This window comes from Homarus americanus, unplaced genomic scaffold (genome assembly GCF_018991925.1).
Source record: "Homarus americanus isolate GMGI-L3 unplaced genomic scaffold, GMGI_Hamer_2.0 scaffold11022, whole genome shotgun sequence".
Classification (NCBI taxonomy): Eukaryota; Metazoa; Arthropoda; class Malacostraca; order Decapoda; family Nephropidae; genus Homarus; species Homarus americanus.
In genome coordinates this window covers 15,697,940-15,724,771 of record NW_024737068.1, presented here as the reverse complement: position 1 = coordinate 15,724,771, position 26,832 = coordinate 15,697,940, and the positions used below count along the sequence as shown (strand labels likewise).

General features: G+C 46.1%; 4 protein-coding genes across 9 annotated transcripts in view; all 4 read left to right on the top strand.

The window, feature by feature from the left end:
- Window positions 1-3,374: 3,374 nt before the first annotated feature.
- Window positions 3,375-3,872, top strand: LOC121872853 (submandibular gland secretory Glx-rich protein CB-like). Its single transcript, XM_042375902.1, has one exon. It carries the CDS (start codon window positions 3,375-3,377, stop codon window positions 3,870-3,872), a length of 498 nt encoding a protein of 165 aa, XP_042231836.1.
- Window positions 3,873-10,268: 6,396 nt separating this feature from the next.
- On the top strand, window positions 10,269-11,752 carry LOC121872852 (putative inorganic phosphate cotransporter). Its single transcript, XM_042375901.1, has 4 exons — window positions 10,269-10,352; window positions 10,854-10,986; window positions 11,293-11,534; window positions 11,744-11,752. Exons 1-4 carry the CDS (start codon window positions 10,269-10,271, stop codon window positions 11,750-11,752), a joined length of 468 nt encoding a protein of 155 aa, XP_042231835.1.
- A 1,272-nt stretch (window positions 11,753-13,024) lies between these two features.
- Window positions 13,025-22,339, top strand: LOC121873009 (putative inorganic phosphate cotransporter). 3 transcript variants are annotated; one of them, XM_042376251.1, is made up of 11 exons: window positions 13,025-13,107; window positions 15,082-15,177; window positions 15,465-15,652; window positions 15,933-16,166; window positions 16,405-16,492; window positions 17,670-17,896; window positions 18,583-18,732; window positions 20,926-21,058; window positions 21,200-21,441; window positions 21,593-21,716; window positions 21,864-22,339. In XM_042376251.1, the coding sequence occupies exons 2-11, from the start codon at window positions 15,117-15,119 to the stop codon at window positions 21,959-21,961; spliced, it is 1,545 nt and encodes a 514-aa protein (XP_042232185.1). In that variant the 5' UTR covers window positions 13,025-13,107; window positions 15,082-15,116; the 3' UTR covers window positions 21,962-22,339. The 3 variants fall into 3 exon arrangements, with proteins under 3 accessions (XP_042232185.1, XP_042232184.1, XP_042232183.1); XM_042376250.1 differs by having other exon boundaries at window positions 13,049-13,228; window positions 15,062-15,177; XM_042376249.1 differs by having other exon boundaries at window positions 13,050-13,228.
- A 4,068-nt stretch (window positions 22,340-26,407) lies between these two features.
- Window positions 26,408-26,832, top strand: part of LOC121872831 (potassium channel subfamily K member 18-like) — a 13,377-nt gene continuing 12,952 nt past the window's right edge. For all 4 annotated transcript variants that reach the window (XR_006090159.1, XR_006090157.1, XR_006090158.1 and 1 more), the window contains exon 1: window positions 26,408-26,832. This exon is cut by the window's right edge and continues 178 nt beyond it. The gene's annotated coding sequence lies outside the window, so the exon portion shown is untranslated.

Genomic DNA, 26,832 nt, shown 5'->3' with positions numbered 1-26,832 from the left:
TACCCTTAACCTAACGTATTCTGAACCTGAAGGTGGAGAATTAAATTGAATTATTTTATTGACAATCTGAAGGTGAAGAGAAAGAAAGAACAAAAAAGAACCAGACAAAAGAAAACGAAACAGATTCAAGCTTCAACAACTCGCTCAGTTCACAGACCTTCCAAGTTCCAACAGTCACTGTGATGGGTGGAGCTGACGTGGTGGTGGTGGACAAACTTTGTTGGTGTTTTTCAGCAGAAGTTTACACAAAAATAACATCAACGGGGAAAAGACAGTGAGTATGTAGCATCTTGACAGTACAGTACAGCATAGTTAAGTGAATGAGCTGTAATAGTCATATGATTCACTATAAACGTGATGGGGGAATTTTGGGCCTATCTCTTAGTGTTGTGGTACAAGGAGAGTGAACAGTGTTTGTGATAGAATATTCCTAAAAACTTCAATTATGGTTTTATCGAGAATTCCCAGGAGTGTAAGAGAGGATAAGGACCTTTCTGTGCTTGGGTCTAACTAGCGTAACCCCACAGCACTTTTTAACGAGAACAAGACTAAAATACCCGACCATGTGTAAGTATTAGTAAGGTTCGAGAAGACTGAACTTTTTGCCCTGTGATCATCTATCGAGGAAGGTCATGTGAAGATGCTTTTAATGTATCCAAGAGACAAACAAAGCTCAGATGCCAGACGACGTTGGGTTAGAGTTAGATGAATAAATACGTGATACAGATGATGCAGTAACAATGATCCCTTAACCTACTGTAGTCCAGTTAGGTTAGATGTTAAGTTATATTAAAGAACAAAGAGCTCATGGTCGCAATGTCTTCCTGCAGAACGACTACAAGGAACTGCCTTTTCTCGCAGTGCGTTGTTAGCTCAATGGGAATATGTCATTTGAAGCCGGGGGGATGAGGTACTGTCCTAGGCTTTAAAAAGTCCTGGACAAGATTATTAGGAAAAGTGGGGGATCCTACAGTTTATTTACCACGGGGGGATCCTAAACTGCTTTCTTATGGATCCTACACAGTTCTCTTTCCTCACAATGACCACCTCTAGTTATTGTGATAATTTTGTGATTAAGTTAAAACCTGTTCAGGTCCCCTTTATGCTTAGGAATCTAGTCCCCATTACCCCGTCTTGCTTAAGAACAACACAACGACTGCAGAGATTGGAAAAAAAAATACTGGGTAATAGTTTAGTTTAGTATAATTCATGATCTGTGCTGGCAGCTAGGGTATCATGCATTCATTATAAAACATACAAAAGAAACCAACCCAAACCTTCCCTAAGTTTATATAAAAAGGTGGTGAGGTTCTTTTACCTGTTTTAAAGGAAGTGTTGTATGACTCATTAAAACTGTGAAATCCTTAAGTAGATGTGTATGTGTGTGGCTTATGTCTTGTTCTCCTTTATATCTGTTAATATTTCCTTGTGGTAATAACTTATGGTTTTGTTAAAGAAGAATTACATTTTAGTACAGATAAACTTATGTATTGCTCAGTGGTTCATCTCCGCTGAAGCTCCTGGTAATACTTTAGATGTGCGACTTAGACTCAGCCACGCTAAGAAAATTGTCTAAATAAGAGACATTGTTTCTCATCTCTATAATATCTTGAATATATTTTGAGGAAATGTAATTATTTTTGTTTTCCCTTTGTTTTTGTTAAGAGAAAATATGCCGCTTGGATGAGAGCGCCTTGTTAGTCGTGCACCTTTTCCTGTTGACTATAAATTCCATGAAATAATAACACCCTGACTTAACGTAACCTGACCAGACTTAACCTGACCAGACTTAACCTGACCAGACTTAACCTAACCTAATTCACTTCCATCTTAGGTTAGGTCAGGTCAGATTAGATCAGGTCAGGTTAGGTTTATTTTACCAATACTAAATATCTTGGTCGGTTTGGGAGAAGTGACTACTATGCTGTTCAGATATGTAATGCAACTCGGCGTAAAATCATCGAACTATTATAAAAAAAATCTAGTAAATCCTTGTGTTTTTTGGTATACAGGATTATTAATATTTTTCTAACTATTCCTACTGTTATGCTTTTAATATTCGTTGCTATTGTTTTGTGTCTGGATAAATACTGTAATATTTAATGAATCATGGCCTCCCAGAAACAATAATTATGTTCAGCCTCAAAACGAAAACACCAAAAAAAAAAACCAAATAACGAAAATTGCAATTCCTCCAACTATTTTTTTATATTCGAGAAGTAATTATTTTTTTTTTATATAATGTATAGTGAAGCCTCCATATAACGGACTTCTCTCTCCATTATAATCCGTTAGATGGAGTTTCACATCAAATGGATACCTTGATATAACGAACTTCATTCTGCACATAAACGTTTCAGTAAAATTCCACAGAAAACAAAGTAGAATAAACCCTCTTAATACTGGACTAATTCTTGCAAAAAAGTCAAGTCAATTCAGCTCAGGTCAACATTTGGGTTCAACTTGATTTCTTTTGTTTTTGAGACCTGAAATAAAAAACTTATTGGTAAGGTTAGATAAAGGAGTTAACTGTTTGTATTTGTAGAGTGCGACAAGAACCATGGCGGAGAACAGTGTGAACCAGATGCCAGAGGACAGTGTGAACCAGATGCCGGAGAACAGTGAGAACCAGATGCAGGAGGACAGTGTGAACCAGATGCCGGAGGACAGTGTGAACCAGATGCCGGAGAACAGTGTGAACCAGATGCCGGAGGACAGTGTGAGCCAGATGCCGGAGAACAGTGAGAACCAGATGCCAGAGGACAGTGTGAACCAGATGCCGGAGGACAGTGTGAACCAGATGCCGGAGGAGAGTGTGAACCAGATGCCGGAGATCATTGTCACGCAGGTGCCGGAGGACAGTGAGAACCAGATGCCGGAGGACAGTGTGAACCAGATGCCGGAGGACAGTGTGAGCCAGATGCCGGAGGACAGTGTGAGCCAGATGCCGGAGGACAGTGTGAGCCAGATGCCGGAGAACAGTGAGAACCAGATGCCGGAGGACAGTGTGAACCAGATGCCGGAGGACAGTGGAACCAGATGCCGAGGACAGTGTGAACCAGATGCCGGAGATCATTGTCACGCAGGTGCCGGAGGACAGTGAGAACCAGATGCCGGAGGACAGTGAGAACCAGATGCCGGAGGACAGTGTGAACCAGATGCCGGAGATCATTGTCACGCAGGTGCCGGAGGACAGTGAGGAACCAGATGCCGGAGGACAGTGAGAACCAGATGCCGGAGGACAGTGTGAACCAGATGCCAGAGGACAGTGAGAACCAGATGCCGGAGATCATTGTCACGCAGGTGCCGGAGGACAGTGAGAACCAGATGCCGGAGGACAGTGGAACCAGATGCCAGAGGACAGTGTGAACCAGATGCCGGAGATCATTGTCACGCAGGTGCTTGAGGACAGTGAGAACCAGATGCAGGAGGACAGTGAGAACCAGATGCCGGAGATCATTGTCACGCAGGTGCCGGAGGACAGTGAGAACCAGATACCAGAGGACAGTGTGAACCAGATGCCAGAGGACAGGAACCAGATGCCGGAGATCATTGTCACGCAGGTGCCGGAGGACAGTGAGAACCAGATGCCGGAGGACAGTGTGAACCAGATGCCGGAGGACAGTGTGAACCAGATGCAGGACAGTGTGAACCAGATGCCGGAGGACAGTGTGAACCAGATGGAGGACAGTGTGAACCAGATGCCGGAGGACAGTGTGAACCAGATGAGAGACCAGATGCCGGAGGACAGTGAGAACCAGATGCCGGAGGACAGTGTGAACCAGATGCCGGAGGACAGTGTGAACCAGATGCCGGAGGACAGTGTGAACCAGATGCCGGAGGACAGTGGAACCAGATGCTGGAACAGGTGAACCAGATGCCGGAGGACAGTGTGAACCAGATGCCGGAGGACAGTGTGAACCAGATGCCGGAGGACAGTGTGAACCAGATGCCGGAGGACAGTGTGAACCAGATGCCGGAGGACAGTGTGAACCAGATGCCGGAGGACAGTGGAACCAGATGCCGGAGGACAGTGTGAACCAGATGCCGGAGGACAGTGTGAACCAGATGCCGAGGACAGTGTGAACCAGATGCCGGAGGACAGTGTGAACCAGATGCCGGAGGACAGTGTGAACCAGATGGGGAGGACAGTGTGAACCAGATGGCGGAGGACAGTGAACCAGATGGCGGAGGACAGGGAACCAGATGGCGGAGGACAGTGTGAACCAGATGGCGGAGGACAGGTGAACCAGATGCTGAGGACAGTGTGAACCAGATGCCGGAGGACAGTGTGAACCAGATGCCGGAGGACAGTGTGAACCAGATGCCGGAGGACAGTGTGAACCAGATGCCGGAGTGTGAACCAGATGGGAGGCCAGTGAGAACCAGATGCCGGAGGCCAGTGAGAACCAGGTGCAGGAGGACAGTGTGAACCAGGTGCCGGAGGACAGTGTGAACCAGATGCCGGAGGACAGCGTGAACCAGATGCCGGATCATTGTCACGCAGGTGCCGGAGGACAGTGAGAACCAGATGCCAGAGGACAGTGGGAACCAGATGGAGATCATTGTCACGCAGGTGCCGGAGGACAGTGAGAACCAGATGCCGGAGGACAGTGAGAACCAGATGCCGGAGGACAGTGAGAACCAGATGCCGGAGGACAGTGGAGAACCAGATGCCGGAGGACAGTGTGAACCAGATGCCGGAGATCATTGTCACGCAGGTGCTGGAGGACAGAGAACCAGATGCTGGAGGACAGTGTGAACCAGATGCCGGAGGACAGTGTGAACCAGATGCCGGAGGACAGTGTGAACCAGATGCCGGAGGACAGTAACCAGATGCCGGAGGACAGTGTGAACCAGATGCCGGAGGACAGTGTGGAGCCAGATGCCGGAGGACAGTGTGGAGCCAGATGCCGGAGGACAGTGTGGAGCCGATGCTGGAGGACAGTGTGAGCCAGATGTTGGAGGAGGTGGAGCCAGATGTTGGAGGACAGTGAGCCAGATGTTGGAGGACAGGAGCTGGGGATGTTGGAGGACAGTGTGGAGCCAGATGTTGGAGGACAGTGTGAGCAAGATGTTGAGGACAGGTGGAACCAGGTGCCGGAGGACAGTGAGAACCAGATGCCGGAGGACAGTGTGAACCAGATGCCGGAGGACAGTGTGGAGCCAGGTGCCGGAGGACAGTGTGAGCCAGGTGCCGGAGGACAGTGGGAACCAGATGCCGGAGGACAGTGTGAACCAGATGCCGGAGGACAGTGCGAACCAGATGCCGGAGGACAGTGCGAACCAGATGCCGGAGGACGTGTGAACCAGATGCCGGAGGACAGTGCGAACCAGATGCTGGAGGACAGTGCGGAAGCAGATGCCGGAGGACAGTGCGAACCAGATGCCGGAGGACAGTGAACCAGATGCCGGAGGACAGTGCGAAACCAGATGCCGGAGGACAGTGCGAACCAGATGCCGGAGGACAGTGGAACCAGATGCCGGAGGACAGTGTGAACCAGATGCCGGAGGACAGTGTGGCAGGTGCCGGAGGACAGTGTGAACCAGATGGCGACAGTGCGAACCAGATGCTGGAGGACAGTGCGAGCCAGGTGCCGGAGGACAGTGGGAGCCAGATGCCGGAGGACAGTGCGAACCAGATGCCGGAGGACAGTGCGAGCCAGATGCGGGAGGACAGTGCAGCCAGATGCCGGAGGACAGTGTGAACCAGATGCAGGAGGACAGTGTGGAGCCAGGTGCCGGAGGGCAGTGGGAACCGATGTTGGAGGACAGTGTGAACCAGATGCCGGAGCGTGTGGGAGCCAGGTGCCGGAGGACAGTGTGAGCCAGATGCCGGAGGACAGTGTGAACCAGATGTTGGAGGACAGTGTGGAGCCAGATGCCAGGAGGCCGAGCCAGTGCGAACAGATGCCGAGGACAGGAACAGATGCCGAGGACAGTGCCAGATGCCGGAGGACAGTGATGCTGGGAGAGGGAGGACAGTGTGAACCGGAGGACAGTGTGAACCAGATGCCGAGGACAGTGGAGCCAGTGGAGACCGAGGACAGTGTGCTAGATGCAGGAGGACAGTGTGAGAGGTGCCAGATGAACCCGGAGGACAGTGTGGAGCCATGCCAGCCATGCAGGAGGACAGTGTGAGCCAGGTGTGGAGGACAGTGTGAACCAGATGTTGGAGGACAGTGTGAGCCAGAAAGCCGGAGGACAGTGTGGAAACAGATGTTGGAGGACAGTGAGCAGGACAGGTGGCCAGATGTGGAGGACGAGCCAGCAGGTGCCGGACAGTGTGAGCCAGATGCCGGAGGACAGTGTGCCAGATGTTGGAGGACAGTGTGAACCAGATGTTGGAGGACAGTGTGAACCAGATGTTGGAGGACAGGAACAGATGTTGGAGGACAGTGTGAACCAGATGTTGAGGACAGGAAACCAGATGTTGGGACAGGTGAGCCAGGTGCCGGACAGGGAACAGGATGTTGGAGGACAGTGTGAACCAGATGCCGGAGGACAGTGTGGAGAACCAGATGCCGGAGGACAGTGTGATGCTGGAGGACAGTGTGAGCCAGATGTTGGAGGACATGCCAGATGTGAGGGTGGAGCCATGCCGGAGGACAGGGTGAACCAGATGGAGGACAGTGTGAACCAGATGTTGAGGACAGTGTGAACCAGATGTTGGAGGACAGTGTGAGCCAGATGCCGGAGGACAGGTGAACTAGATGTTGGAGGACAGTGTGAACCAGATGTTGAGGACAGTGAACCAGATGTTGGAGGACAGGTGAACCAGATGAGCCAGGTGCCGGAGGCCAGTGTGAATCAGGATGCCGGAGGACAGTGAGCCAGATGTTGGAGGACAGTGTGAACCAGATGTTGGAGGACAGTGTGAACCAGATGCCGGAGGACAGAGCCAGGTGCCGAGGCCAGTGAATCAGATGCCGGAGGACAGTGTGAGCCAGATGTTGGAGGACAGTGTCCAGATGTTGGAGGACAGTGTGAACCAGATGCCGAGGACAGTGTGAGCCAGGTGCTGGAGGACAGGAACCAGATGTTGGAGGACAGTGGAATCAGATGCCGGAGGACAGGAGCCAGATGCTGGAGGACAGTGTGAATGAGATGCCGGAGGACAGTGTGAACCAGATGTTGGAGGACAGTGTGAGCCAGATGCCGGAGGACAGTGTGAGCCAGATGCTGGAGGACAGTGTGAGCCAGATGCCGGAGGACAGTGAACCAGATGCCGGAGGACAGTGTGAACCAGATGCCGGAGGACAGTGAGCCAGATGCTGGAGGACAGTGTGAATGAGATGCCGGAGGACAGTGTAGCCAGATGTTGGAGGACAGTGTGAGCCAGATGCCGGAGGACAGTGGAGCCAGATGCCGGAGGAGGGTGTGAGCCAGATGCCGGAGGACAGTGTGGAGCCAGATGCCGGAGGACAGTGTGAGCCAGATGCCGGAGGACAGTGTGAGCCAGATGCCGGAGGACAGTGTGAGCCAGATGCCGGAGGACAGTGTGAGCCAGATGCCGGAGGACAGTGTGAGCCAGATGCCGGAGGACAGTGTGAACCAGATGCCGGAGGACAGTGTGAACCAGATGCCGGAGGACAGTGTGAACCAGATGCCGGAGGACAGTGTGAACCAGATGCCGGAGGCCAGTGTGAGCCAGACAGAGGCCAGGGAGGGACAGGACCTCCCGGTTGACGTGTACTCAGAGGGAGAGTTTGGTTACGTCAGGTTAGGACCCCGTGGCGCCTCTCCTTACCCGGATGACGGTGATGACGACGTGCTCAAAGGTGAGAGGGACTATAAGCCTGACTAGTTCTTTTTTATAGTGATGTATCGGTATAGTAGTGTGAAATCTATATATCAGTGTTTATATTGTGCTATAATTAAAGACTATAGCCATGGTGATTGTGTTTTGTGATATTTAAAGGCGTATAGGTTCTATGTTTTAATGTTTAATTGTTGTCTTATAGTGTCCTAATGCTTATAATCTCCTGAAACTTTTAAACTATTTTTCAACATTAAATTTGTTGTGTCAGAAGAGGAAAAATCTCATAATTATATGTTGTCATGTTTATTCTGGAGTTTAAACGCTCAGACCAGACCAAGCATGTTAGAATGTTACCCCAACCGTTATCTCTTTGAGTGTACAATGTTGGGTGAGTTAATGTTGATTGTGTACTTACGAGTTGTAGAGTTAGTATGATGCAGTGAATGGCATGTATTAAGTATACAGGCCATAACCATGAACTAGACGTCAATTTTATACGGTTTGTGTTTCCAGGAGAGTGTTGGGGACAGCGACACACCCTGGCTATATTGGGGATGGTGGGCATAACGGTCTTGTACAATATACGGGTATCACTCTCCATCACCATAGTGGCTATGGTGGTCCACCGCAACTTTACCACCACCAGCAATTCCACCAACCTGACGGATGCTTGTCCTTTGTCAACACCCAGCCATCGCCCCCAGCAGTACTCCTCCTTCTACCACATACCAGTAAGTACTTCTACAGGATCCAGGAGGTGCCCTAGAGAGCCTGAGTTTAACGCTGCTCATCCTTCTATTAATTAACCTTTGTTGATATTTAATGAAAGTGGCAGGTGTGTAGAGTTGTGGTCACTGCCCCCTTAACCAAACCAATGTTTCAATCAAACATTAAAGTCTCTATTTTCACGTGGGTTGTGATTTCCACGTTGAAATTGGTGAAACAACTTACCAGAAATAAAAATGAATTCATGAAAAAATCCACAATACATGAGTGTAGTTGGCGAGTAACGAGTGAGTGAGTCCTATTCATCTACTCCCAGAAAGGGGAGTTTGAGTGGGACGAGTGGACGCAAGGACTGGTGCTGGGGTCCTTCTTCTGGGGGTACGCTGTTAGCAACGCGTTGGGGGGCAGGGCAGCGGAGCACCTGGGGGGTCGGTTAGTGTTCGGGCTGGGGTTGGTGCTCTCAGCCGTGTTCTCCCTCCTGGGTCCTCTCTGTGCCCGGACTTCCCTCCTCCTCTTCACTATCTCAAGGGCCCTGGTCGGCGTGATGCAGGTGAGAGACTGTGTTAAGTGAGAAGTTACGGTATATTTGCTGGTGTTATACAGGTGACAGACCACTAGAATGGCCTTTGTTACAGGGGGTGACCTTCCCAGCCGTGAACACGTTGCTGGCCACTTGGGTACCGCCCGCCGAGAAGAGCAAGTTTTCTACCATCGTCTTTGGCGGTAAGGAAGAGCATAGGGAGTTAGGGAGGAGAAATAGGTCGGGAAGGGAGGAGAGGCAGTGGGAAAGGACGGGATGTAAGTTTTTGGTGGTAAAGAGAGTTAGGGAGGCCTTAGGAGGGAGGAGAAATAGGTCAGGGTGGGAGGAGAGGCAGCGGGATGTTAAGTCAAATGTGCCACAAAAGTTGAAATGAAGAATGTTTACTGGGATCCCTGAACACCGAAATATATTAAGCGTCTTTTTATATACTGGATAGCGAAATAATTCGACTTCTGAAAACCTGACTTTTAGACACATTTTGTTTCGGGTTTCAGACACTTAAGTATCAAACACTTATTTTTTAAGTTCCAAACACTTTAATTTAGGTTCCAAACACTTTTAGGTTCCAAACGCTGCCAATTTCAGCCTCGTGTCGCAGATCTTTGAGTTCATTATCACTTCTAGGTTTCCAGCTTGGCCCAGTGATTGCTCTGTCGACAAGTGGGTGGCTGTGTTCCTCGGAGTTCCTGGGTGGGTGGCCGTCTGTGTTCTACATCTTTGGGGTGCTGGGCGTGGTGTGGGGCGCGGTATGGTTCTTGTTGGTACGTGACCGCCCAGAACACCATCCGTGGATCTCCCAGGCAGAACTTCGGTACATCAACGCCCACCAACACACGGTGAAAAGTGATGAGGTAAACTATTTGTTTACTTGTGTCGTGGTCAGAGTCAATTAGAATAAAAATCAAAACAAAGAAGAATTAATACAATCTATTAAATCAGCACAAATAAGAATCATTAATATCAGAATCAGAAGCAGTTATTTCGTTAATTGATTCTAGTTAAGTTGTTTTTGAGTGGAATTTCCAGAAACTTTGTGTCTACATTTTAACTATTACGAATTCACCAATATGGTAAAAATCTTTCTTAAATAACGTGTTTATGCAAACCCAACCCAACCGATGTTTATATGATATTAAACTGAACAAGTGGTACAAGTGTCCATCATGCTACCAGGTTGTACCCATCCCGTGGACCGCCGTGTGGACGTCTGTACCGTTCTGGGCAGTGTTGTTGGTGAGCATGGGGGATGACATGGGCTACTCTCTATTGCTCTACCAGATGCCAAATTACTACAAGAACATCCAACACATTGAGGTGGACTCTGTGAGTTGAGGAACATAAAGTTATAAGACTCAATAGTTGACTTTGACGTTTTTTAACTTACTGATTCTGGAACGCATCTGTTGATTACTTCGAGAACACAAACGCGGAGGTGAAAAGGGTTTTATATAAAGGGATTTTAAACCTTTAGTATATATATATATATATATATATATATATATATATATATATATATATATATATATATATATATATATATATATATATATATATATATATATATATATATATATATATATATATATATATATATATATATATAATTTTTTAAAGATTTTTGAAAGGACTGAAGCTGTTATTGTCTATTACTAACTTCATCATAATGTTACCTAAGTGGACAAAATGCTCTTTAAAATTCATAACAAATAATCGTAATCTGACAGTCTTAGGTTAAGTTTGTTGACAAGGATGTGTGTACTGTGTTACTTCCTTCGGCAGACAATGTTGGAATACTTTTTAAAGAGTTATTGTTTACCCTGACAGAGCGGAATGTTGTCTGCGGCGCCCTACCTGGTGATGTGGTTAGTGGGGCTGGTATGGGCAGCTATTATGGACAAACTGACAGCCAACAACACCCTCTCCATCCTGAGCGTGAGGAGGCTCTCCCAGGCGGTGGGTGAGTATAGAGCTCCTCCCCTTGTTCACAGGTTCATACAAGTGTCCATTAATGCTCTCACTACATGTAAACAAGTGACGGTGAACCTCAGAAAATAACAGAACGACCAAACTTCACACCATTTCACCAGGATACTGACGCTGGTGTAACTAATAGTTGTCATCTATACATCAAACTAAACGTAAAAAAAAAATATTGGAACGGTATAGAAATTATCAAAGTATTCGTGTATATTAAATCAACTAAAACACAATAACATTAAGCATGGCAGGATATTTAATTTATCCATTTCAATCATTGTTGCAGCCATGTATAGCCCCGGTCTGGGCTTGGTGGGGATGTGCTTCGTCAACTGTTCCTCAACACTGTCTGTAGTGGTGTTGTGTCTAGTGGTGGGTCTCAATGGAACCATCATTAGTGGGCACTTTTGTTCCCATCAAGACCTGGCGCCTAATCTCGCCGGCACGCTGCTGGGCCTCACCAACACCGGGGCCTCTCTTATGGGCGTTGTGGCTCCTATCTTCGTCGGCGCCGTCACCCAGAACAATGTAAGGTGATGGAGAGGGAGGGAGAGAGAGAGTGAGCGAGAGAGTGAACGAGAGGGAGGGAGGGAGAGAGAGAAGGAGGGAGAGGAAAGGAGGGAGGGAGAGAGGGAGACAAGAGATTTCAATGCTAGAAAGAGGAAGTTGTTGAGAAGGTAAATGGAATAGAGGAGGATAACGTAACCACATCAATTTGTAAACGTTTTTCTTTACAGACAGAGTAAGGAGACAGCCCCCTCATCTAATGTCTTGTTTTGTCGTGACAGCAAACTCTGGCCGCGTGGAGGACAGTATTCTTGACGTCATCACTGGTCTACTTCATCACCGCCACCTTCTACCTCTTCTTCATCACCGCCGACGTCCAACCCTGGAACCATCGACACAACAACATGGGTCAGTCTCGTTACATCTGGTTGGGGTTCGTAAGGGGTCATTAGGGTTCATAAGGGTTCAGAAGGGGTTCATAAGGGTTCAGAAGGGGTTCATAAGGGTTCATAAAGGGTTCACATTAAGGGGGGGGGGGTGATAGATGGAACAATACCCGTAAATAACAAATAGAAAGATAACATAGAGCTTCTGTATGGCTCACTGTCTGTTTGTTTATCTGTCAGGTGAGAGGAAGACAGACGTGATCGCTAGTGAGGTCGCTTGATGACGGTAACTGCTTCCGTCCACCATCTCTGTCTGTGTGGTTCTAAGAATCCAGTCCCGGTGTGTTTGTGGCCATGTGTTTGTGGCCATGTGTTTGTGGCCATGTTATTTGTATGTTTGTATAATGTATCCTGATAGGGGCAGTAAAATTGGGTCCTGGTCACCTGCCTAACATAATCATTTAGCCTAGGATCGTGGTCACCTGCCTAACATGATCATCTAGCCTAAGATCGTGGTCACTTGGGCAACATGATCATTTAGCCTAGGGTCGTGGTCACCTAGCAAACATGATCGTCCAGTCTAGGGTCGTGGTAACCTGGGTAACATGATCAGCCTACATAAACAACTATATTAAGTTGAATTATAGTTGATGTTGATCCCACACTGTGTTTATATCCCTCAAAAGGCGAGACTTATAGAATATTTTTGAAGTTATTGAAGAAAATGTGTAATGTGGGGGTATTGTTGTGTTTCGTAAGTGTTGTAAATATTTATTATGATGTAAATGTATAATGAATATTCTGTAACAAATTATTCATGCTGCTTGTGATCAAAGAAGATATTTATAAAGATTGTTAATTAAATGTATCCTTTAGAATTTCACCTTAATTTACATAGTTATTGAGGCTCTTAGACACGTGGGTGGGGGGGGGGTGTGTATAGTTATAAAGGAACTTAGTAAAATATTTAGACCATCACGTCATTCATCTACAGTAACGGCTGCCTTAGTGTCACAGCGTTACGTACCATACAACACCCAGTTACAGCGTTACGTCACCAATACAGTGGGACCTGGTGCAGTGGTACAGGTATCAGCGGAAGAGTGGTCATGATAAGGTGAACCGCCGCCATTGTCTCGTTAACACTTGGCTATCATGGTTACCTGACGCACAGTAGTGGTGTACACAGTCAACCGACAGGAGGAACGGTTTGTGACTGGTAGTTGTGACTGTATAAGAAGTACTGAACTAAGTGTAAAAACAGTATTTTTAAGTGGTGCAGTGACCAGTCAGATGAGTGTGTGATAATAAGGACTGTGACTGGAAATGGTGAGTGTATCTGATAGACTGGTGGAAAACATTACGACTGGAAACGTTAATGGCAGTCATCTACTTTAATAACTAGTGTACAAAAGCTTTACAAATATTGTTCTGGTTTAATAGTTCAGTACAGTCACTTTCATTAATACCTGGTACAATGGCTGGACGTTTTGTTAGATGTGGCACCACTGTGTTTGTTTACATCGTATTAAAACTCCCAGAATGGCCCTTAAGGAACCTCATAATAGTGACCAGACTAGGGATACCAGAAAGACGAAGAGTGCGGGGAGGTGCGGGGAGGTGCGGGGAGATATGATAGAAGTATTTAAGTGGGTGAAAGGAATCAATAAAGGGGATATAGATAAAGTTCTTATAATATCCGAGCAGGATAGGACTCGGAGCAACGGATTAAAGTTTGGATAAGTTTAGGTTTAGGAGGGAGATAGGAAGGAACTGGTTCACAAATAGGGTGGTGGACGAGTGGAACAAGCTTAGCAACTTTGTAGTAAGTGCTGGAACGCTGGAAAGTTTTAAAAGGAGGCTAGATAGATTCATGGATGATAGAGAGTGGCAGTAACTATCGACAGGAGCTGCCATGCGCAGGCCAACCGGCCTATTGCAGACTCCTTATTTTCTTATGTTCTTATAAACATGCCACAGTGGTGCCACATCTCTCAAAATTTACTGGCCATTGTACCAGGTATAAATGAAACCGGCTGTACATTTGTTAATAGAAAAGCCGTTTTTTCTAAAAAACAGTTTTTGTGATATAGTCCAGGTTGCGACGCCTAGCTTATACTTAGGTATGTTAATGCCTAGCAATAACTCGCCAGGTCAACATGCACGCAATTAAAACATCTAATAATTATTTAATATTAGGAGGACACGTCGCTACCTGGCATTTAATTGCAGTTCTCAAAACCCCCTCCCGCACCCTCCACCACACGCGCTGCCACCGTCATCTCTTGCCTCAGAGCGAGCAGTTAACAAGAGTCAACTCTCGAGGGGTGGAGTTTGGTGGGTTATCGGCGTCACATTCTGGACTATATCACAAAAACTGGTTTTAAGAAAAAACGGCTTTTGATCAATCCAGAATGCGACGCCGAGCTTGAATACCCGAGCAGGAGGCGGAGAGGGAGGTGACGATGCATACAAGGCTCCACTAGCTTAGGTCCAGACTATGATTATAACCGTTTGGAATATTTTCCAATATTAGGAACATTTATGGGAAGGTAAAATGTTAATTTACATATCTCAATGAGGATACTCACTTTATTCTGATGAGGAAGGTCCTGGTTGTGGAGATTGACTAGGTGGGGGAGGGGACCCCAGCACCACCACATGTGCAGCATCTTTCAGAGATAGATCAAGACACTGTAGCTGTTTTGAAATTTTTTGAAGATCTCCAAAAGCCCACTTCTTTGATCTGACTGAGGCTCATATGACACAGACCCTGTATATTTCCTGGTGTCATGTACCAAAAATTTCTTACCAGTTTCTGCTTGATTCACTGAGATAAATATTGTCATTTGACTAGGAGACAATTTCTTACCATCCTGTGATGAGAATACACAGGGGCGTCGATTAGGGTATAAGAAAAATTTGTATATTTTTTCAATTTATGTCTATATAAATAAGAGACGACTGGACAGGCACTTGATAGTTAAAAGAAACTTATTATTATTATTATTATTATTATTATTATTATTATTATTATTATTATTATTATTATTATTATTATTATTATTATCATTATTATATATCTGGCATGAAATTCCTAGCACCTTGAAAATCTTAAGATACTGTCATATGTGTCAAAACGGTGCCATATGTGTCAAACAGTACCGTGTGTGTTTCAACAGTGACCGAAGAAGACCCAGCCACTCAAGAGGTAACCATGTTCTCCTCATGTGCTTCACACTCCAGTGAACAAAGACCTTTACTGAGGCACCCAAAACGTGAGTCAATCTTGTTCAATCGTTTATACATTTATTATTTATTAATTCGTCTATATATATTTATCATTTATTCATTTGTTTATACATTTATTTATAAGTTATTCACGTCTAGAGAGTCATAAATAATCTTTGTTTTTTAAGTAGTTGCTTGATATCTATGCCAGGTGTATGTCAGGTGTGCGACAGGTTGCTTTTAATTTATTCATTGTCACTTATAGCAGGTGTGTGATAGTTTGTTTTTAGGTTATAAAACAGGTGTATGACAGTTTACTTGACATACATGACAGGTTGTTGGTGGACTCCTCGTCACACTGTTGCTGTCATGGGCTGTCTGGGCATACTGTTAGAATACTGTCAGCGGGTGAATCTCTCTGTTGCTATCGTGACCATGGCTGGTGCAACAGATGATGATAACACCACCACTCACGCCTGTCCTGGCACTAATCACTACAACTCGACTGTCATTACTCCTGAGGTCGGTATAGTGGAACCTTTATTTAACGGATTATATGGTGGTGAAAGTCCGCTATGTAGAGGATTTGCTATATATGAAATCTTAATCTAATGAACTATATGGTGGTGAAAGTCCGCTATATCGAGGATCCGTTAAATACGAAACCCCTATCTAACGGATTATATAGAGATAAGTCCGCTATATAGATAGTTCACTAACTATATCACACTCCCTTTATAATGAAGTAAATAAACCAACCATTTCATTATTTGTGTAATTAAGGATTTTTTTTTTATCCCAGAAAGGTGAATTTCAGTGGGATAAGCAGACTCAAGGGGTGCTCCTAGGGGCATTCTTCTGGGGCTATGCGACCACCAACATCATCGGAGGGCGGGCGAGCGAGTACCTGGGGGGGAAGATGGTGTTTGGTATGGGGATCATTACTTCAAGTTTTATATCACTGATTTCTCCCGTCTGTGCCCGCGCTAACGTCCGGGTCTTTATGGCGTGTAGGATACTGCTGGGAATTGTACAGGTGAGTGGTGGTGGTGAGTGGTGGTGGTGTAGGTGGTTGTGTGAAGGGCCTGTGGTGGTACAAGTGAGTAGTTGTAGGTTGGGTGATAGTAGTAGTGGTGAGGAGTGGTGATGTGAAGGACCTGGTATATGCAGTACAGTCGCCAAGTACCAACACCTCCAGCTCTCCTCTGTGTTCCAGGGGGTAACCTTCCCGGCCATCAACACGATGCTTGCTACCTGGGTCCTCTGTGTTCCAGGGGGTAACCTTCCCGGCCATCAACACGATGCTTGCTACCTGGGTCCTGCCTGCAGAGCGGAGCAAGTTCTCTACAATAGCTTTCTCAGGTCAGGACACCCCCCCCACACACTCTACCTATGTCTGGCACTCCCCCACACACTCTACCTATGTTTGACACTCCCCCACACATTCTACCTATGTCTGGCACTCCCCCCACACACTCTACCTATGTCTGACACTCCCACACACTCTACCTATGTCTGACACTCCCCCACACTTACCTATGTCTGGCACTCCTCCACACACTCACCTATGTCTGGCACTCTCCACACACTCTACCTATGTTCACACCTCTCATTACTCTTGCATGTCTGGCACCTCCACACACCATGTTACACCCCACACACTCTACCTATGTCTGACACCCCCCCACACTCTACCCATGTCTGACACTCTCACACACTCTACCTATGTCTGACACTCCCCCACACACTCTACCTATGTCTGACACCCCCCACACACCACTCTATGTCTGACATTCCCCCACACACTCTACCTATGTCTGGCACTCCCCACACACACTACCTATGTCTGGCACCTCTCACACATTTTTACGTATGTCTGACACCCCCACCCCTACCCATGTCTGACACCCCCACACACTCTACCTATGTCTGACATTCCCCCCACACACCTACCTATGTCTGACACTCCCCCACACACTCTACCTATGTCTGACACTCCCCACACACTCTACCTATGTCTACACCCCCACACACACCTATGTCTGACACTCCCACACACACTACCTATGTCTGGCACTTCCACCCCACACCTACCTATGTCTGGCACTCCCCACACACTCAACCTATGTCTGACACTTCACACACACTACCTATGTCTCACTCCTCCCACACTCTACACCCCACACACTCAACCCATGTCTACCTATCTGGCACCCCCACACTCTACCCATGTCTGGCACTCCCCACACACACTACCTATGTCTGACACTCACACACTCAACCTATGTCTGGCACTCCCACACACACTACCTATGTCTGGCACTCCCCCCACACACTCTACCTATGTCTGACACTCCCCCACACACTCTACCTATGTCTGGCACTCCCCCCACACACACTACCTATGTCTGGCACCGTCCCATACACTATTATTGGGGTATTGGTGTTGTTAGTGATTATTATTATTATTATTATTATTATTATTATTATTATTATTATTATTATTACTGCTGTTGTAGTTATTACCGTACACACACAGGGTTCCAGCTAGGCACGGTGGTGGGAATGACCGTGAGTGGCTGGCTTGTATCCTTTAAGTTCCTGGGAGGGTGGCCGTCTACCTTCTATGTGTTCGGGGTGCTGGGCCTGGCCTGGGGCTTCGCTTGGTGTGTCTGGGTGTACGAGAGGCCCGAGCAACACCCCCAGGTCTCTCCCTCCGATCTGAGAGACCTTCAGGAGCATCAGAGCTCAGTCAAGGGTGCTCAGGTGGGTGGGGTGCTGAGGGGGGCAGGGTGCTGAGGTGGGTGGGGTGCTGAGGGGGGCAGGTGCTCAGGTGGGTGGGGTGCTCAGGTGGGTAGGGAACTGAGGTGGTCAGGAGCTCAGGCAGGAGGCTAAACGATAACTTTTCTCTCTCTTAAGATCATCATTTGTTGACATGATGTAAACAAACACATCCAAGGCTAATACTAATGAAGGTAATATTCTCTTGTGTTAATAATTAATGATGGTTTTTAACCCAAGAATATTATCATGATTATTGTGACGTAACGTAAATATCTTCAGTGTTTGATATTTGAACTGAATGATAATATTAGTGTTGGTGGTGATGTGAGTCAGTTAGGATATTAAATTATTTGTTCAGACTTAACTTAAGAATCTCTGAGAATCATGAATGCTATTAGACAATGTTAAAAATAAGATAATTGGTTCTCTTAAGTAAATTATATTATTAAACAAATTAATAAGTCAAATATCTAAATAACTAAAAGAATGTTATACGTTTAATTAATATCAAATTAGAAAACAGGTTATGTTGGGTTAGGTTACGTTGGGTTAGGTTAGGTTATGTTGGGTTAGGTTAGGTTAGTTTAGTTAGTTTAGGGTAGGTTAGGTTAAGTTAGGTTCGTTTAGTTAGGAAAGGTAATATTTTCTACCCATAAAATTGATTTCAGACCGTGGCTATCCCCTGGAAGGCCGTGGTGACGTCACTGCCGTTCTGGGCGCTGGTGGCCACAAGTCTTGGGAACGACTACAGCTTCTACACCTTACTGACCGAGCTGCCCACCTACCTCCATGACGTACTGCACTATGACCTCAACAGTGTGAGTCTGAGAGCTGAGGAGGAAGGGAGGGAGATGACAGTAGTGTTAGCCAGGGAGTTCAAGGAGGCAGTTAGGTAGGAAGGGAGGGAGGGAGAGAGGGAGGAAGGGAGGGACATTATTTAGTTTAACGATAATATTGGTAAAGCTTGGAGTACAGTTTGCTTATTGTGAGTAATTGAGTCAGGTCTTGACTCTGAGGGTGGTATCACTGTTCACTGCCACACAGGACAGAGGTTCATATACAGTAGAAGTTATATGCTATTGAGGACTAATCAGTGTGGACCAGCAGCAAATTTGGGATAAACAGCAAGAATGTCCTCAAGCACCCCTGATTCATTGTAGTATTTACAAAGTTCATGATACAATAAGCCAGGTGGCCTGAAGTCTTTGACAGTGTTACATTCAATAATATAGTGTTCAAGTGTATGCTTTGAAGGTTTATCACAAAGTTTACATGCTGAGTGTGCCGGTATGGGTACAGCGTTACTAACTTGCCAGATGTGTCTGTATCCTAGCATAAAGGCCCGTCCACACGATCGAGCAGTGCCCGGCGGGCACGTGCTAAATGCCCGTTATCTGGCAAAATTGGGCGGCCTGCCTGGTGGTTTGCTGCCGGATATGGAGCGACGACTCTGCCAGACAAACGATATAACCGGAAAACCGACATTCCTATAAAATTGTCATTAATATTCAACATTACACAAGCCTGCAATACAAGACACGTGATATTATTGGAACCTCACGTGACTGTCAAAAACAGCTGATCACTACGCCACCGCTGACCTCGGGGGTCGGGTCCTCAAGTCGGTGAGGTGTGAACAGAGATACTGACAGAACGTTTGCTAGCACTTTGTGAAACCTGAGTTAAGTACTGCAAATGTGATACGTCTATGTTTCCCGCTCGGTTCATATGTCCAGTGTATAACCAAATAAGCTTATGCAATGTACATTATTGGCGTGACAATAAACGGGAGATTGTTTATGTATTGTGTAATGAGGACATTCGTGTGTGTTCTTCGTTCCTGCCGCTCTAGTCCCATAGCTTCCTGTCTATGCATATCATAATTCTAACATTATTCAATGAATTTTTATGGACTACAAATCTCACCTGCAAGTAATCTTCCTTGAGTACTTCATACATGGCTTGACAAGTTGCAGGTATTATGCCAGACAAACTTTGTTTTGATATCCTCGTTCTATACTGAAGTGACGTGTAGGTGCACCCAGTTGAAAGATATATGAGCGTTGCCTCTAGACGAGCCTCTGCAGATATACTCTCCCTCATAATGGTATCCTGTTTTTTTATATATGGTTCCACTTTCGCTAGAAGTTTGTTAAAGGTGTTGGGGTCCATTCTCATGTAATTGGTGAAGTCTTGCTCATGTCCATCTTGTAGCTCACGTAAAATCGTGGCATGACTTCCCAATACTTTCCTTCGACCTAACCACTCTTTGCACCATTCCCTTTTCTGCATTTGGTTCTTCTTTTTGCTCAGAGCAGCAATTACTATAGTACATAACGCTATGCTCTTCGCTTTAACTGTCCGGTGATTATACCTGCGACACACCATGGTGATCGTACCGCACCCGCCACTGTCGACCACCTACTAGCTACCGGCGCACGACTATGACTGCCGCCAACCACCCCCGTGTGTACAACAACACACAGGCTTTGCCCGGTAAAAGGGCAAAGCCCGCCGGGCACTGCTCGATCGTGTGGACGGGGCTTTATTCTAGCCACGACTACATCACATTGTCTAGTTCTGTCCTTATGCTGGCCATACCGGTACCTCTTGTCACAAAATTTGTCGTATTTACTAATGCTACAATTGCCAGGTCTCTGCATTTCTCAGTTCTTCTAGATCAGAGTTCATGATTTTGACTTAAAAGTCTTTAAGTACAGCATTGGACAGGCCAAGGTCGGTGAGAGTAAGGGAGGGACGGTAGGAGGGAGGGACGGTAGGAGGGAGGGAAGGAGCGAGGGAGGGACGGTAGGAGGGAGGGAAGGAGCGAGGGAGGGACGGTAGGAGGGAGGGAAGGAGCGAGGGAGGGACGGTAGGAGGGAGGGAAGGAGCGAGGGAGGGACGGTAGGAGGGAGGAAGAGAAAGTAGGTAAAATATCCATACAAGTAAATTTCCAAAGTCACTTAACAAGAGTACATCACTATACCAGCACCTCACCTCCACACACACAGTACGGACTCTTATCAGCTCTGCCTTACCTCCTGATGTGGTTGTGGAGTCTTGGCTGGGCTGCTCTTATGGATACACTCACCAAGAACGGCGCCCTCTCTATCCTCGCCGTCAGGAAGCTCTCGACGGCCGTGTGTGAGTCTCTCCTCCTCTTGGTCTGTTATGTGTCTAAATATTGACTCGGTATGGACTTAAACGTGGAATGTATCAGGTGTGACAGACAGACTGACTCCCAAAACACAACAATCACCACTCACCCCATCTCTCTCTTCACAGCCTTGTATGGACCAATGTTGGGCCTGGGAGCTATGTTATTCGTGCAGTGTGACGCTGTGGTGGCGGTGGTGCTGCTGTGTGTGTGTGGGATGCTGAACGGGGCCGTCAACAGTGGGTACATGTGCTCTCATCAGGATCTGGCGCCTAATTTTGCTGGGACTTTGCTGGGAGTTACCAATACTGTCGGGGCCTTAGCTGGGATTATCAGTCCTACCGTCACAGGGTTCCTCATTCAGGGTGATGTGAGTGTGTGTGTGTGAGTGAGCGTCAGTGTGTGTGTGTGTGTGAGTGTGAGTGAGTGTCCGTGTGTGAAATAATTTAAATATAAAAAAGAGATCATGAAGAATACAAACAATCTTACATTAACCTAACATAACCTAACTCCACCTTCAGGAGACCGTGTGGGCGTGGCGACAGGTGTTCCTCATTAGTGTGGGTCTTTACCTGTGTTGCTGTACCTTCTATCTTATCTTCACTACAGCAGACGTTCAGCCCTGGAATGATCCCCAGTCTATAGGTGGGCATAGGATACAGTTATGTAGGGTACAGTTAAGTTACAACAATGACTTAACTGCTGGTAATGGTTGTTAAGTTACCTGCGTGTTCAAGGTGTGACGCGTCTTAAGGAACGAATGAATCAATGTTTCTCTTTGGTTTACCTCAGACGTGGCCAGTGGCGAGGACGACCCTGACAACCTGACGACTACCACACGTCATCTGTCTGCTGACGGAGACGACAAGCTGCTCCACGACCACTGTTAAGACCTCAATTACCGGATGGCCACACACTAGAGGTGGCCATACCGACAGAAGGTGGCCAATGGACTAAATAGAATCCCTTCATTGTTTTTGTTAGTTTTATTAAGGGATATTTTAAAGCCCAGTACTGTTGTTGATGCCATAGTTTAAGCTGGCAGACTATACCATAGGTCAACCAGTCTCTGTGTTAAGAAATAATTCCTGCATGATAACTTGGCGAGCCTGTAGTTATGACCTCTGGTGTTGATGGCGCTTATACATGTGATCTAACACAGGCCAAGGCTTAATTTGTGCCGGAACGTAACCACAAGTCTTGGTACTTTTATTTTGCACGAGTAAATTGTAAATATATCACATGTCAATAAATACTACCATTAATAATATGTATATAATTTCTTTACATTTTCCTCCTCCCCCACAGTTCTTGATAACAGTAAGTGTTATTATTATCATCATTAGTGTGTGTGTGTGGTGATAACATTCAAGTTGGTATGTATAAATAAAGGATAAAACACATAATAATAATAATGCAAAGTATAAGTAACCAAAAGCATTATTAACCTAACCTAATTTTATCCTTTATATAAGCCTTTGTTTACACGGATGGGTTAGTGGCTTATTTCAGTACCATCTAAGGGAGGGGGGGAGGGGGCTTGACGCATCCAGCCGCCAGCTCCTCCTGACGGGGTAGTACTGTACCTTCAGTATGAGAAGGATTCCTGCCCTGTTTCCACCGCAGTTATGGGAGTGTCCACCAGTCAACCATTGGTGGGGAGGAGAGCATCAACAACCAGAATACCGAGGTGAAAGTTGCCACTGCCACCATACCCTCAACCAGACGAGAGAGAGAGAGAGAGAGAGGATTTTAGGAATGGTAAATGCTTAAATTAATGATAACGTGGAATGGCTGCTTAATCTGTCTGAGGAACATAGGGGAAGGGGGGGAGGAGTAAAGGAGAGGGTGTTGTGGGGGGTAGTAGAGGTGTGGGGTGAGGGTGGGGGTGTTGAAGGGGTTTATGAGGTGAATGGATGGGGTGATGGTGGGGAGAGGGTGAGTGGAATAGGGAGGGAAAGGTTGAGAAAGAAGGAGGAGGGAGAGAGGTGGACAGGAGAGAGTGAGAGAAGAGGAGACGGTAGGGAGGGAGGGAGGGAGGGAGTTAGGGTGGTAAACAGAGACCAGATCAAGCAGCAGCAGTAGTCGGTGTGCACTTCAGAGTGACTATAGCCCCTGGGGATGCTGCCGGGGGTGACCAATACTGTCGGGTGTAGATTCTCCTGCTGGTATCCTCGCTCCTACTGGATTCATCTTGTAGGATAATGTAAGGAATTTTGTTTTGACGTTAGGATAGGTTAATCTTAGGGGTGGCTAATCTTCAGGTTAGGTCAGGTTAATCTTAGGGGTGGCTAATCTTCAGGTTAGGTTAATCTTAGGGGTGACTAATCTTCAGGTCAGGTCAGGTTAGGTTAGGTTAATCATCGTGTTAATCACCCACTATCTCACCTGGCCTCCACAGCAGACTCTAGGAGCGTGGCAGATGGTGTTCCTCCTGACGGCTGGGTGTTACCTCGTCACCACCACCGCCTATATCTTGGTCATAACAGATAAGGTACAACACTGGAACCAACCAAGGCTCCAGGTGTGTATCTGTCTGTCTGTCTGTCTGTATCCCTGTCTGTCTGTCTGTCTGTCTGTCTGTCTGTCTGTCTGTATCTCTGTCTGTCTGTCTGTTTATTTGTATGTATGTATGTATGTATGTACAGTATGTATGTATGTATGTAATTATTATTATTTTTCTTATTCTTATTCTTATTAATAAACCGGTGACAGCAGGTAACAACAGGTGTGGTCAGGTAAGCGTGTCAGATAATTAAGGCACCTGTTGATACCTGAGTGTTCCATACCGGAGAATTTTCTAAGAGAGAGAGAGAGAGAGAGATGGTTTTGTATGTAGTTTTTGTAGTTTTATGCTTTATGTAGTGTTATGTTGTTTTATGTAGGTTTATGTAGTGTTATGTTGTTTTATGTAGGTTTATGTTGTTTTATGCTGTTTTATGTAGTTTTATGTAGGTACGCAGTTTTTATGTAGTTTTATGTAGGTTTATGTAGTTTCTTGTAGGTTTATGTAGTTTTATGTAGGCTTTATGTAGTTTCATGTAGGTTTATGTAGTTTTATGTAGGTTTTATGTAATGTTGTTTTATTTTATGTATGCTGTTTTATGTAGTTTTATGTAGGTACGCAGTCTTATGTAGTTTTATGTAGGTTTATGTAGTTTCTTGTAGGTTTATGTAGTTTTATGTAGGCTTTATGTAGTTTCATGTAGGTTTATGTAGTTTTATGTAGGTTTAATGTTTTATGTAGGTTTATGTTGTTTTATGGAGGTTTATGTAGTCTTATGTAGTTTTATGTAGGTATGCAGTTTTTATTTAATTTTATGTAGTTTTATTTTGTTTTATGGAGGTTTATGTAGTCTTATATAGTTTTATGTAGGTTTATGTAGTCTTATGTAGTTTTATGTCGGTTTATGTAGGATTATGTAGTTTTATGGAGGTTTATGTAGTTATACGTGTACTTTATATCCTACAGGAGAAGACTGTCCCATAGGATGATGATGGGACTGTCAACAAACTGTTTATCAGGATGAAGGATGGAAGGAAGAGGGAAGGAAGAATGGAGGAAGGAAGAGGGGGATCATAAGGAAGGAAGAATGAAGGAAGGAAGGAATAGGAAGAAGGGGACAGTAGAGGGAAGGATGGAAGAGGAGGAATGTGAAGAGGAAGGAAGGAAGGAAGAGGAGGAAGAAAGGATGAGGAGTGAGGGGGAAAGGCAGAGGAGGAAAAGGAAGGTAGAGGAGGAAGGAAGAGGAAGGAAGGAAAGAAGGAAGGAAGAGGAGGAAGGTAAAGGGAAGTGAGGGAAGATGAAGGAAGAAGAGGGAGGAAGGAAGAAAGACGAGGAAGGAAGGAAGGAAGAGGAGGAAGGTAAAGGGAAGTGAGGGAAGATGAAGGAAGAAGAGGGAGGAAGGAAGGAAGAAGAGGAAGGAAGGAAGGAAGGAAGGCAGACAGAAGTATCATTATCATCATTAATGTTTGGTAATTACGGTAATTAGTTGGATCTAATTATGTAATATTGTCTTTATGTAATATTTGTATGGGATCGTTAATAGAAATATGTTATTCTGATATTTACTTTATTATTTAATTCCTGAGATGAGAAGCTGTGGATGTTGGCCGGATAGACGGTAGCCAGATGGACAGTGGGTAAATGGACGGTAGCCAGATGGACAGTGGGTAAATGGACGGTAGCCAGATGGACAGTGGGTAAATGGATGGTAGCCAGATGGACATTGGGTAAATGGACGGTAGCCAGATGGACAGTGGGTAAATGGACGGTAGCAGATGGACAGTGGGTAAATGGACGGTAGCCGGATGGACAGTGGGTAAATGGATGGTAGCCGGATGGACAGTGGGTAAATGGACGGTAGCCGGATGGACAGTGGGTAAATGGACGGTAGCCAGATGGACAGTGGGTAAATGGACGGTAGCCGGATGGACAGTGGGTAAATGGATGGTAGCCGGATGGACAGTGGGTAACGGTAGGTGGGTGCATGGACCAGCCAGATGGACGGTGGTGGACCGGTAGCCGGATGGACAGTGGGTAAATGGATGGTAGCCGGATGGACAGTGGGTAAATGGATGGTAGCCGGATGGACAGTGGGTTAAATGGATGGTAGACAGATGGACAGTGGGTAAATGGATGGTAGCCAGATGGACAGTGGGTAAATGGATGGTAGCCGGATGGACAGTGGGTAAATGGACGGTAGCCAGATGGACAGTGGGTAAATGGATGGTAGCCAGATGGACATTGGGTAAATGGACGGTAGCCAGATGGACATTGGGTAAATGGATGGTAGCCAGATGGACAGTGGGTAAATGGATGGTAGCCAGATGGACATTGGGTAAATGGACGGTAGCCAGATGGACAGTGGGTAAATGGACGGTAGCCAGATGGACAGTGGGTAAATGGATGGTAGCCAGATGGACAGTGGGTAAATGGACGGTAGCCAGATGGACAGTGGGTAAATGGACGGTAGCCAGATGGACAGTGGGTAAATGGATGGTAGCCAGATGGACATTGGATGAGTGGTTAGTGTCTTGGTAGACGGTAGCCGGATAGAAAGTAGCTAAATGGACGGTAGTCGGATGGACAGTAGATGAGTGGTAGTGGCTTGGTAGACAGTAGCCGGATTGGACGTTGGACGGCTGGTTAGGTTAGGTTAGTAACTTGAACGACAGTAGACGATAGCCGGATGGACAGTGGTTTGGTAGACGATAGCCGGATAGACGGTAGCCGGATGGACAGTAGCCAGGTGGATGGGGCAGTGGGCCTGATGAATTGAGGCTGGGTATGTGGGCACTCAGGCGGGCGTGAGGGCGGGCCAGTGAGCAGGTAACCGTGGTGGGGAACACAGCATCTCGACACACACACCTGTACTGTGTGTGGCAGGTGTTGATTAGCCTTACCTGGAGTGAGTTATTGTGAGTAACCAGCTTCTGAGGTGTGAGTGACCAGCCTCTGAGGAGTGAGTGACCAGCTACTGTAAAGATTTCCGTGAGTTATCAGCCTTTGAAGATCTTAAGAGTGACACCGCTAATTCACGTAAAAAACACAAATGAAAATCAAATAATTTACATATTTACGTGGACAAAATCTTACTGTAATAAAAAGGTGTAAAAAAAAGTGAAAAAAGTTAATGATAAAAAAACGATAACAATGAATCCGGATTTATGCTATCGTAGGGATATCTTGATGGGGTTACACCTAACCTGCCAAGAGAGATGATATAAAACATGCTATTAACGTGATATAAGACCTGTG

Excerpts from the sequence above, each read along its gene's own strand:
- LOC121872853 (XM_042375902.1), top strand. The coding sequence starts at position 3,375 with ATGCCGGAGATCATTGTCACGCAGGTGCTTGAGGACAGTGAGAACCAG.
- LOC121873009 (XM_042376251.1), top strand. The coding sequence starts at position 15,117 with ATGTTCTCCTCATGTGCTTCACACTCCAGTGAACAAAGACCTTTACTG. Across the intron at positions 15,178-15,464 it reads TTTACTGAGGCACCCAAAAC|GTTGTTGGTGGACTCCTCGT; the intron begins GTGAGTCAATCT and ends CATACATGACAG. Across the intron at positions 16,167-16,404 it reads TACTGCTGGGAATTGTACAG|GGGGTAACCTTCCCGGCCAT; the intron begins GTGAGTGGTGGT and ends TCTGTGTTCCAG.
- LOC121872852 (XM_042375901.1), top strand. The coding sequence starts at position 10,269 with ATGGGGGATGACATGGGCTACTCTCTATTGCTCTACCAGATGCCAAAT. Across the intron at positions 10,353-10,853 it reads AACACATTGAGGTGGACTCT|AGCGGAATGTTGTCTGCGGC; the intron begins GTGAGTTGAGGA and ends TTACCCTGACAG. Across the intron at positions 10,987-11,292 it reads GAGGCTCTCCCAGGCGGTGG|CCATGTATAGCCCCGGTCTG; the intron begins GTGAGTATAGAG and ends TCATTGTTGCAG.